The sequence below is a fragment of the Callospermophilus lateralis genome, chromosome 3 (genome assembly GCF_048772815.1).
Source record: "Callospermophilus lateralis isolate mCalLat2 chromosome 3, mCalLat2.hap1, whole genome shotgun sequence".
In the NCBI taxonomy this organism is placed as follows: Eukaryota; Metazoa; Chordata; class Mammalia; order Rodentia; family Sciuridae; genus Callospermophilus; species Callospermophilus lateralis.
This window is the reverse complement of record NC_135307.1, coordinates 55,360,434-55,373,679: the sequence shown is the minus strand read 5'-3', so window position 1 is coordinate 55,373,679 and position 13,246 is coordinate 55,360,434. Positions and strand designations below refer to the sequence as shown.

Sequence of the window (13,246 nt, the reverse complement as noted above, 5' to 3'; positions counted from 1 at the left end):
AAAAAAAAAAAAAGAATAATGACCTAATGATATTTGATGTTAAACTGAAAGATCTGGAGACTACCATTCTAAATGAAATAAGCCAATCCCCCAAAACCAAAGGTCAAAAGGTCCCTCTGATATGCAAATACTAAAACACAACAAGGGGGAGGGAGTGAATAGAAATTCATTGTATTATACAAAAGGGAATGAAGGGAAGGGAACACCAAAAAAAGTTTGTTAACACTTTAGCCCTTTTTATGTTTTACTTTGAGATAGGGTCCTGCTAAGTTGTTTAGGGCCTCACCAAGTTGTTGAGGCTAGCTTTGAATTTGCCATCTTCCTGCATTAGCCTCAACTGGGATTATTAAGAATAGGAAAGGCAGTGGAATGAATCTGACATCACTTTCCTATGAATATACCAGTGAATCTCAATATCACATACCTCCACAAGACTGGGATACTAATTAGAATAAGATATACTCAATGTTTGTACAATATGTCAAAATAGACTCTACTGTTATGTATAACTAAAAAGGACACATTTTAAAAAAGAATCCTTGATGAAAATCATTTCAAAAGCTATTATTACAGTTCGTGGACCATGCCTGTAATCTCAGCAGCTTGGGAGGCTGAGGCAGGAGGATTGCAAGTTCAAAGCCAGCCTCAACAATTTAGTGAGACCCTAAGTAACTTCGTGAGACTCTATCTCAAAACAGAAATTAAAAGGGCTGGGGATATGGATCAGTGGTTAAGCATCCCTGTGTTCAACACCTGGTACACACCTCCCCCCCAAAAAAACTGTTATTATAAAAGCCTATCTTAGCAACAATCTTACACAAAGGAAATCTATTTTTTGTTTGTTTGTTTTTGAATAAGGCAGATAATTACAAAAAAATGTAAGGTCACATAGGTGTAAGGTGACACAATTAAAACTCAGTTCCATTTGTTAATAATATCTGACATTTTACAAGCTACCAAACATTAAATTTATAAAGGTCATTTTAAAGATAAACTGAATGTTATAAACAAAGGTGTTATAATCACAAGGAAAGTTTAAGGGAAAAGAATTAATTGTTTAGTCTGATTTTAAAGAAAATATAAAACACTTCAATTCAATTTTTATCTGGGTACAGAGACACACACGTGTAATCCCAGCGACTCAGGAGGCTGAGACAAGAATAGCAAGTATGAGGCCACTCTCAACAACGTAGTGAGACTCAATTTGGGAAAAAAAAAGGGGGGGCTAGAAATGTAGCTAAGTGGTAAAGTACCCCTGGTTAAATCTCCAGTACTAAAATAATTAAATAAAATAAAATCATATTTTAAAAACTATCATAACTGAGAATATCTTTAATAGGAAACCAAATACTTGACACTGAACTTGCCCCAATAAAATGAAAGTTTGTTAACACTTTAGTGTAACAAATGCAAGATATCATATATAATATTTAGGAAATTCTATCCAACATTATAGCAAAGTATGAATATAACTCAAGTTCTTTATCACTTAGAATACACGTCAATAAATTTTGATAAAAGGCCAGGTTTTGCAGATCATACATACTGTCTCTGGTGCATATTCTTTGGTATTTATTTTATCAAAAACCATTCTCCATTTTTTAAGTTTAAAAAAAAGAACTAAGATAAACAAATTCAAACAAATCTTAGAAATACAGGGAAATAGTAAAACAAAGTAGTATATCCTGGTTATTACATCTAGCTGTCTCTGAATTAATGCTGAAATACTAAAATGTGGGAGGCTGGCTGTTTGTTCTGCAGTACTGAGGATTGAACCCAAGGATCCTCCACAGCCCCAGTACTTTTTGATTTTGAGACAGGGTCTTGCTAAGTTGCCCAGGCTGGCTTCAAAGGCCCTGGGTTCAATCCCCAGCACCACACACACAAAAAAAATGGGAAACTGAATCTAGTTAGAAATTCTTATTATAAGAAAAGAACATTTCAAACCCAACACAAAGGGAAAAAAATAAACTACAATTACCTACAGATTATTTGGACCTAGAATGCTAAATTATTGGCAATAGTCTTTCAACTGTATTTATCAAATTTCTAATGTCAAATCATGTTTTTATATGTCTACTTACACGTTCCTCTCGCCCTTCAGCAAGAATAACAACAATCCTGCCTTGACGTTTACGGCCAGTTCTACCCATTCGTTGTATAAGACGAATTGGGCTCTTCTGGGCATCAAAACATATTATAAGATCAACTTCTCCTATATCCAAACCTTCTTCACCAACACAGGTAGAAACCAATGTGTTGTAACCACCATCACGAAACCGCTTCACTACCTAAAATAAAAATGACTTAAAAACTGCTAGATACAAATGAAAGAGAATTGCAGATCAAGGCATATTGTTCTCATTCATTACAAAATGGTGAATTCAGATTAAAAATCAACTTTAATGATATCACAGAACATGAAAAAATGCATAAAATGGCAATCTAAGCAAAAGAAATTTTCATAAAATGGAAAGAGCAGTCCCAATTATGATTCTATAAGGAATTGTCAACAATTTTAACAGTTTCTCACTCAAGGAGAAGGTTCTGGTTTTATTTTTTTTAAACATTTATTTTTTAGGTGTAAATGGACACAACACAATGCCTTTATTTTTATGTGGTGATGAGGATCGAACCCAGGTCCCACCTGTGCTAGGCAAGCACTCCACCGCTGAGCCACAATCCCAGCCCCCTGATTTTATTTTTTAGCATCACTAAAAGGGGCATAGGAGAAGTAAATAGCCTACAGAAATTACCCCTACTTGTTACAACTTAGACCTAAATGTATGATTAGGTAAATTATTACTCCCAGAATTCATATCATACCTTTTCATAATGTCATTTCAGGTTTTCTCTCTGATTATTTTATGAAACCACAATAGTATAAGAATGAATGAATGAATGAATGAATTGAGGTATATTTCAGAAGTCAAACTGACAATATTTATCCACAAATTAGAATAGTATGTGAGATAAAGGAATATTAAGTGTAACTCCTAGGATGATTCCAGATTTTTTTGTCTGAGCAGCTGAGATAACTATCAACTTAGATGGATAGAGTGCAGTAAAAACAGGTTTTGGAGAGAGTATCTGGAGCTTAGTTTTGGATATGTTAATTGTGTCAGGCCTGTTAGATTAATGTTTTTCTAAAACTGATAATGACCACTTTATTTCCTTCCACTTGCTTCACAAACTGATACTTTTGAAGAATATAATAAAAATGAATTGCTAGATAAGTAAACCTGATGAAAACCAAAGCTATAGTCTGTTTTACTTTTTTCGTTAGAGTCAGCAAATATAAAACTTATTCTGTCAAATTTCTAAACCATTACTTTCAATTTTTGTACTTGTTGCCAACCAGTAATAAATAGTTCACAGGCTGGCACAGTATAAACAGATCATTGATCACACTGTGAGTAGCACTGTTTTAAATATCCAGTAGTGATGTTGAATATACAATTGAATATATGTCTTGAATGCATGGGAAAAGTTCACAGAAGTGAATATTCAATGACAGATCAATCCTAGCAAATAAGTAATACTTTAAATTTTGACCCTTAACATCCTTTATTAATTTATTGACTATATTAAACACTTTCATTTTTCTACCTCTTGCACTGTGGCCCATTTTTTCCCTTCTCCGGTGAAAAAGGACACCTTTATTTTTATTTCATCACCACCAAAAATACTTACCTCCAGTTGCTCCTTCTGAGTAAAACCTTTCATGCTTTTCCCTGAAGCATGGCCAACAAAAGTCATTACCCTAATAACTGGCTGATGCTGTAAAAACATTTCTGCAATTTCTTGAACACTATCTCGAAATGAAGAGAAGATCATAACTCTGGTCTCACCAAATTTCTTTTCGGAGATGTTTTGAGCTATATAACAGAAAATATTTCAATTAAAAGTTTCTGAAAAACATTTAGATAAGAACTAGTCAAAATACAAGTCTGAAACTATATACTAATAAACAATAATTCTTTTTAAAAAATATTTAACTATATTTTAACTATTCTTTATTATATTTTCTAGTAATTTTTAATAAGGCTGGCGCCCTATTTCTCATTGGCTGTCACAATACTAAATAAATCACACAAGAATTATCAGAATCACTTTTGACCAGCCCTTCTGTTTACTAAAGACTAATTTAATATAGGCCATGCATCCCAAAATCTGCTATACTTGAAATTCCTAAACATAAATGCAGAATATACTCACTCTACAGTCAATTCCAAAGCTGTTCCCAATGTCTCTACGCTTGGGAGACAGTAAATAAGCTAATGAGAACATGATTTTTGTGGCTGAGCCACTTCCTTTCTGGGTGATTGTAAATAAAGGTATTAAATTTCTTTGAGGTTTAGTTTCTTCTTATTTAAAAAAGATTGATGATTAACAGGAAGTAAAAAATAGTTTTTTGCACATAATAATTGATTCATAATTACAACTTGAGTGGATGTTTTGGTGATTATTTCTTTTTGTCCAATAAAGGCTAATTTTTTCCCCCCGGTGGCAGAGAGTATGCTGGGGATTGAACCCAGAGGCATATTACTACTAAGCCACATCCCCAAATCTTTTTATTTTTATTTTGAGACATGGTCTCATTAAGTTGCTTAAGTTCTCACTAAATTGCTAGGGCTGAACTTGAACTTGTGAGGCAAGCACTCTACCAACTGAGCTATATCCCCAGCCCTTGAACTTGAATTTGTGATCCTCCTGCCTCAGCCTCGTAAACTGCTGGGATTACACCACACACAGCTTATTATTATTTCTTTTGTTTATGAATTTGGTTAGGACTTTTACAATCCTTTTTTTTTTTTTTTTTTTTTTGTGGTGGGGAGTTACGCTCTGAAGTATATTTAAAAATAAGTAAAAAAAACTTGTAAGTGGTAGGGATTGAACTCAGGGGCACTAAACCACTGAGCCACATCTCCAGCCCTATTTTGTACTTTCTTTAGAGACAGTGTCTCATTAAGTTGCTTAGCACTTTGCTTTTGCTGAGGCTGGCTTTGAACTCTTGATCCTCCTGCCTCAGCCTCCCAAGCTGCTGGGAATCCAGGGGTGTGCCACACGTCTGGCCCTTTTTTGTTTTTTATGACTTATATTAACCAAAGACTATAGTACGCATATTTTATATTAACTAATTTAATCTTCACTACAACCCTAAAGACTAATCTAATGCATATAAATTATAGTACTTAAGCAACAAACCAAGTTCAGAATCCATACAAGCAATAAACACAATAAGCAAAAAGTAGGACTTGCAGGAAGCAGCTGTAACAAGTAAAATTATTTTAGACAAACCTCCTTTGAATTGTCATTGCATCAAGCCTTTGTATCTGTTAACTCCTGATACACTGCTACTTTCACCACAAAGCCTATCTCCAACTTACTGGAGCTTGCCTTTCTACCCTCATTTCAATGAAGCTCCTTGTACCAAAGCTATCCACAACTTTCATATTGCCAAATTCAATGAATACTTTTCAGTTCATTTTACCACATTTCTCAGCAAAATTGAACATTATTCACGCTTTCCTACTAATATAGTCTCTTCCCTCAGCTTCTATCATACTTCACTTGGTTTCCTCCTCAAGATCCTTGGTAGCTTTCTTTCTCTGAACTCTAAATGCTGTTATTCTTCAGGACACCATTCTGGACCCTCTTCTGTCTCCAAACTATCTTCCTGGTGATCACATCCATTCCTGAAACTTTAAATATTATCTTTATGCTGATGACTCCAAAATTTATTCATATATATGCAAAGACATAAAAATAGCCCAGACCATTCTTCTGAAATCCAGATTTATTTGTCCAGTGCTTACTTGACATTTCTATTTGGATGACTCAGAACCATCTTAACATGTTTGCTCTTTCCTCTCTATGTTGTTCTTGTATTTTTTAATTAACAAGTGAAAATACATTTATGATATACACTTTATATACATACGTATATATACATACACACATACATTTTGAACCGTTAAATCAAGCTAATAAACATATGTGCTACCTTACATATTTATCCTTGCTGTTCTTTGCTGCTAGTGATGGTTTCAAAAACCATAAACAGCCATAGATTAAAAAACCAAGTTTTGAGTTGGCCTACCAGCCATGCATGCATGATCTAGCCTTTGCTACCTCTCACCTATACCATTCTCATCCTCATTCACACCACTATAGCCACATTGGTCTGCTTACTAGTCCTTAATCATCATACCAAGCACCCTACTGCCTCAAGATCTTTGAATCTGCTATACTCTGCCTAGAATGATCCTCCCCCAGAAATTCTGAAGGTTTGCTCCACTATCACTCTAGAGGCAGGTCTTCTCTAGTCGCCCTATAAAATAACTCTCATCCATGATGTTCCCTCTCTTTCTCTCTCCTTTCCTACTTCACATTTCCCTGCCACTATATTATACAAAGTTTCATTGCCTTCTTCCCCTGTGTTGCACCAAACCGAATTTTTTCATAGAATAATTAATTAACATTACCATCATTTCCCTTACTCCCACCCTTCCAAACTTTCTCAGAGCTTTTAATATTCATTATCCAGAATAATTAAAATCCACCTTCTTCAAGAAAAGTTAATACAACTTCAAATTTAGTTTTAGTTCTTTCAAAACTTTCCTTGAACCATAAATTATTACCTACCATTCCATGATCTGAAGTGTTCAACTACTACTTCTTCTAATTTCTTTAACTTTGGATGACTATAGAAAAACTTTTTATCTTTATCTCCTGTGGGGGGAAAAAAAATCAACATTCTCTTAGTATTTTTCCATATTAATTATTCTAATATATATGAAGATATCCTTTTCAAATTACATATGCTAAAATTTTCCTTTTTTTTTTTTTTAGTGGTACCAGAGATTGAACCCAGAGCATCAAGCATGCTATCTAAGTTCTGTACTGCTGAGCTACATTCTCATTTTAAACAGTAAGTAGCATCTACATAGCACATAAGCATATCAGAAGAAAATATTGGAATTTTTATGAAACTTATATTCTAAAAGAGAATCCAAATTGAAAAAGGGGAAAGAGTACATATTTAGTCAAACTCTAAATCAATTTTTGGCAGTTCTGAGAATTTTCACTATTAGTAACCACTACTAATATCTACTATGTATACTGCTGACTACATTAATTCTAACAGAATAAAATCTTTAAACCTGTTGTTACATAAATACAAATAGACGTTTACATCAACAGAGCAAAATTTCAAAATTAATTTTAATATATATTTATTAATTTATAAACTAATTTTAAACATTTTATATATATATATGAATGATTACTGGCTTTTTATACCGAGACATAGTCTTGCTGTGTTACATAAGCTGGGCTAATGCAATTCTCATGCCTCAGTTTCTTAAGTAGCTGGGACTACAGGCATGTACCACCACTCCTGGTAAACCAATATATAATTTTTGTTTTAAATCAGACCTTTTTGGATAGCAGAAACATCACTTGCTGAAGTATCACACATATGTGCAAATATGCTCTCTAGATGATTATAGAGTTTCATGAAGTCCTCATTTCGACTAAGCTCATTTTTGGCCCGTGTCATTCCTTTAAAATTTAGAAAAAAAATTACAAATAAACTTAATAGCAATCTAGTCAGATTTATTATTTATTAAAAAATTAAACTTCAACATTGAATGCAAATTTTAAAACAATGACCTCATCAAATTTATTTATTTATTTATTTTTTAGTTGTAGTTGGACACATATCTTTTTATTTTTTATTATTTATATGTGGTGCTGAGGATCGAACCCAGGGCCTCGCACGTGCACTTTACTTCTGAGCCACAACCCCCAGCCCCAACCTTATCAAATTTAAACATGAAAGTCAGCAACTTTTGGGCTGGGGATGTGGCTCAAGCGGCAGCGTGCTTGCCTGGCATGCATGCGGCCTGGGTTCGATCCTCAGCACCGCATGTAGGCAGGGATGTTGTGTCCGCCGAAAACTAAAAAAAATTAAAAATAAATATTGAAATTCTCTCTCTCTCTAAAAAAAAAAGAAAAAGAAAAAGAAAGTCAGCAATTTTTTCCAACTCCATATTCACATGTATATTAATAAATTACTTTCCTTTTTCAGTAATTTTCAAAAACAAATACAGCCATTTATTACATAACTAGCCCCCTGCTTTTAATAAAGCATTTTTAAGACACTCAAATTGGTTAATTTGTCTTTAACCAAAATGACACGTGCATTATTTCTTTAAATAATTTCATATAATTTACCTTTTGTTCCATCCATAATTCCACAAAGGAAGAAATATAATGATCTCATTCCCATTTGCTGCAATAATTCATAACCGTGATATAAACTAATACAAATGGCAAACTCTCCCTCAATTATGCCTTGTTGTTTTCCCTAGAAAAACAAGCACATATCAACTTAAACAAAGAAATGAAGATATATCCTCCAAGCCTAAGTTATCAGGCCAACAGTCAGTATATCATTTATAATAAAATTTAAATGATCATAATAATTATTCCATGCTAGACTAACATTTACTGGTTCTATTAAACAGCATTGTACAGAAAAGTATACTTTCCATATGAAATCTGAAGTTTCCATATAATATCTGCCCCCTTACTTTGTCTTTAATTCAACTGAAAACTTTACATTTTAAAGAAAAACAGAGAGAAAAACATTTATCGTATTATTTCTCTTTACAGATAAATTACTAGTCCTTTATAGATTCATGTCCTTTCTATTTATCAGACTGTTGAAGACCAAGGCTTAATACCAGGTATACATGTCATCATAATATCTGACACAGAGCACTAAACACTGTTCTAAGTATATTACCCAAACAAAATAATTTAATATTTAGGAAGTAGGTACTATTATTATACTCATTTTACAGAAAAGGAAAGCTCAAAAAAGTGATAAGTAGCAGAGTTAGTACTTAAATCCAGGAAATTTGGTCAATAGGCCTTGTACTTCAATCAGTACTTACCCTTATGGAAAAATGTAGCCTACATTCCTTTCATGGGAGTGTGCAGCAGGTGTACTCACATAAGAGAGTTTTAAAAGAAGTCCACTAAGAATATATTTTAGTTATTTTACTTTATTCAAGATGAAAACTGTTTTACCTTACATTTTTAGAAATATTTAACATTAGTGACAGTCATTTTAAATGTTTCCAGGGCAGCAATAAAATGGCACCCTAATTAACCTAAAAAAAGCAAATCCACCTTTCTATAAAATATAAACCCTTACCAATAAGATCAAGTTCAACAGTTATAAAAGCATTATTTAAAATTTCAATGAACTTTGAAATCCTAGCAGAAATTAAAACCTTTTTATTAAAGTTTTATATAACACTAAAATTTCACAGAAAATGATCCTTTATTTTTGATACTGGGGATTGAATCCAGGAGAACTTTTTAATTTTAACTTTGAAACAGGATCTCACTAGTTTGCTGAGGGTCTTGTTAAGGCCCAGGCTTGCCTCAAATTTATGATCCTCCTGCCTCAGTGTCCCAAGTTGCTGAGATTACGGGTACACATCACTGCCTTCTTTTAATTGGTTCTGTTCTTTTGTACATGAATCACCTCCCAGTTCAAGAATGACTCATTGCCTTCTTAGGCTGGTCAGCCTCTCTGACTATGAACCTAGCTTGATGGATATTTTTCTATTCATCTACTTTTTTTCCTATGAAGATTAGGAAAAAGAAACTTGCTGTGATATTTTCCCCAACTGCTAGTGAAGTGGCACCCCCTTTCTCTACCATGGCTGATTTTAGGACTGTCAGCAAAAGAGTCTCTGAGAAAGAGTCCAATGCAGATAGACTTCCTATTTTCGTGTCGCCCTGTTTTACTTGGCCACTGGCTAAGAAGATACCAGCATTCCAGGTACTGGACACCCCCTTACTAGTTTTTCACAAATGTATCCAGTATAGTACTTTGAAGAAATGTGCAAACAAGGCCTCTGGCCTTGAGCTGGGCTTCACAGAGATGTCTGCATTTTTAAGATAAGTTACAAATGGGCTCCATGGTAATAGCTGGCAGGGGAAAAATAGAAAGGGAGAAGAAGCTCTCCCCTTCTCAGGTGTTGTCCTTGAAGAGTTAACTTGCCCAGAACAGTGAAAGATAAAGCTGCTTTTATGTGAACTTCTGCAGACTTTGAACTTCTGAGCCCTTCCCCTTACATGCTGGGTATAAAACTCTGAAGCTCCCTGAACTCGGGTTTCAGGAGATTGATTACAGCAAAAGCTGTGCCCTCTGAACCTGGCTGAAGCCAAATAAAACTGTTTCCTGCTATCTTCGGTGCCTTGCCTTGTTTGTCCCTACAACACTAGTATTAAGAGTAAGACTGGGACTGGGGCTGTAGCTCAGTGGCAGAGTGCTTGCCCAGCACATGTGAGGCACTGGGTTCAATTCTTAGCACCACATAAAAATAAACAAATAAAATAAAGGCATGCTATCCATCTCCAACTAAACAAATAAATAAATAAATAAAAGAATAAGACTAGGGCTGGGGATATAGCTCAGTTGGTAGAGTGTTTGCCTCACAGGCACAAGGCCCTGGATTTAATCCCCAGCACCACTAAAAAAAAAAAAAAAAAGAGTAAAGACTAAATGCTCTGGGTCTCAAGTTTAGTTAGCATATACCACCTCAAGGATGTATGACTTTACAAAATAGAAATGGACTTAAAGATCAATTTTTTATTAAAAGTTAAAAGATAAATTTATCTTAATTCAAATCATTAAATTGTATTCTTGTTAGACTTTTACAGACTATATAAATCATATCTAAGTCCTTCTATGCTTAAAAATCATCATTTACATTTTATCCTGGCTCTGAGCAAAAATTAAATCAAACATCAAAATTTATTTTAAAATACTTACTACAATATTTGGAGATGGATTTTTCCTAAATTGATCTCTTGCCAGAATTATCTGGTATTTTGTTAGATTGGGAATATCCCTTTTCATCAAAACATTCTTCTGAATCAAAGAACTGGCAAATGCTTCCAAAATCTATAAATTAAAAATGATAATAAAATTAGTTTAAGCTTATTTTAAAGTCCTTTTTCAAATACAATCATTTCACCATATATTAAAATAGGAATCATAAGTTTAATAGTTTGTCTTTAAATGAATTTTTAAGTAAACCCAGCAAAGGTAACAAAATTTAGAAGTACCTGACATGCAACCCCAGATAATATCCACAAGTCAACATAAGGAATTACTTTGTCAGCTACATTTTAAGAACATATTTATTTATTTACTCATCTCCTTGTCAACCTACACACTCTAAGTACCACGAAAGGAGGGCCTTAGATTTCTTCACTGTTGCATCATCAGCGCCCAGAACAAAGTATACCACATAACTTTTCAAAAAATATTTGTAGCCTACTAAACAAACTGAAATGTCTTGAGTATATTTAGTTTCACTCATTGATTTACTCTTTCAAAAATATTTATTAAGCATTTATTACATAAAAAGCATTCTTGTAAATTGTGCTTAATTTGCTGCCAGGCAAATCCTATAATCCCAGTGACTCAGCTTAAGGCAGAAGGATCATAAATTCAAGGTCAACCTCAGCAAGTTAGTGAGACCCTGTCACAAAATTAAAACTAAAAGGACTGTCGATGTAGCTCTGTGGTAAAGTACCCCTGTGTTAAACCCCCTATATAAAAGAAAAAAAGTTGCTGTTCCCATGTAGTTTACATTTCAGTGGAAGGAAGCAAAGAATAAAGAAGTAAAGGATGGATGGAAGCAAAAATAAAGAAGTAAACAGAGGACTCTGGATGTGGCTCAAATGGTAGTGTGCTCGTCTGGCATGCATAAGGCATTGGGTTCAATCCTCAGCACCACATTAAAAAAAAAAATAATGATATTGTGTCCACCTAAAACTAAAAAATAAATTTAAAAAAAAAGAAGTAGTAAACAGAAACAGGTCTGGAGATATAGTTCAGTGGTCGAGTGCTTGCCTGACATACTCAAAGCTGTAAGTTGAATCCCCAATACTAGAGAGGGAAAAAAAACTGAAAAATTAAAGTAGGTAATATTGATAATGATAAAGGCTCTTAAGACTCTAAAACACAATAATGCTCCAGAATCTTTGAATACAAAATATTTGAGTTGCCATGTGAATAATGAGGTATGTCCACCTTGTGAGTTTTCAAGATAGAGCATTCCAGAAAAGAAATAGCAGACCAGGAGTCCTGAGACAGGAATAAGCTTATGGCACACTGAAGAAAAAAAGAGATTTTCAAATGAAGACCTACTACAGCAATATGTAATTGTTTAAATTTTGCCTAATTTTTATTTCATAAATAGTTATATTAGTAGATTTCTCTTCTTCCCTTCCAGCATTTCTAATCACATTGCCTAAACAAGTACTCTAGCCAGGCAGGTGGTACACACCTGTAATCCCAGTGATTCTGCAGGCTGAGATAGAGGATCACAAGTTCAAGGGCAGCTCAGTAACTCAGCAAGGCCCTAAACAACTTAGTAATATCCTCTCTCAAAATAAAAAATAAAAAGGACTGGGGGGCTGAGGCTGTAGCTTAGCGGCAAAGTTCTGGCCTACTTGGCATGAGGCACTGGGTTCAATCCTCAGCACCACATAAAAATAAATAATGGGCTGGGGTTGTGGCTCAGCGGTAGAGCACCTGCCTAGCATGTTTGAGGCCCTGAGTTCGATCCTTGGCACCACATAAAAATATATAAATAAAATAAAGGTATTGTGTCCAACTGCAACTAAAAAATAAATATTAAAAAATAAAAATAAAAATAAATAAAATAAAGGCGTTCTGTCCATCTACAACTTCCCAAAAAAAAAAAAAAAAGGAATGGGGATGTGGCTTAGTGATTAACCTTTCTGGGGTTTAACCCCTGATAACAAAACAAACAAACAAACAACAACAACAACAAAAAAAAAAACCCTAGAGACAGCATAATAGGGAACACTTGTCTCAGTTCCTTGCTGTCTGGTGTCTCAGACAACTGGCAATAAGAAGTAATTTGACTGAAGCCATATATTTGGATTCTTGATTTTACCTAACGATTTGCTCCTGCTTTCCTCTCAAAATGACTAACTTGAGATTGGTTATGGCTAACTTGGTCATCCCATTCTATATAGGTCAGTCACAGGGCCAGCCTAGATTTAAGAGAAGGGAAATTTTATCTCGTCTCTCAGGGCAAGAAGTGGCAAATAAATTGCAGCCACCTTTAATCCTTGCCTATGTAGATGTGAAAAAATGTTGTTCTCCTACTACGAGACT

The 13,246-nt window shown here is 34.2% G+C and overlaps 1 protein-coding gene across 2 annotated transcripts in view; it reads right to left on the bottom strand.

Moving 5' to 3' along the window:
* Nucleotides 1-13,246, bottom strand: part of Fancm (FA complementation group M) — a 66,800-nt gene that overhangs the window by 39,038 nt on the left and 14,516 nt on the right. For both annotated transcript variants that reach the window (XM_076848255.2, XM_076848256.2), the window contains 6 exons: nt 10,862-10,993; nt 8,242-8,374; nt 7,441-7,566; nt 6,649-6,735; nt 3,694-3,878; nt 2,085-2,291 (listed from right to left, as the gene is read on the bottom strand). In XM_076848255.2, the coding sequence (XP_076704370.2) occupies nt 2,085-2,291; nt 3,694-3,878; nt 6,649-6,735; nt 7,441-7,566; nt 8,242-8,374; nt 10,862-10,993 (870 nt within the window). The remainder of the gene's footprint in view (nt 1-2,084; nt 2,292-3,693; nt 3,879-6,648; nt 6,736-7,440; nt 7,567-8,241; nt 8,375-10,861; nt 10,994-13,246) is intronic.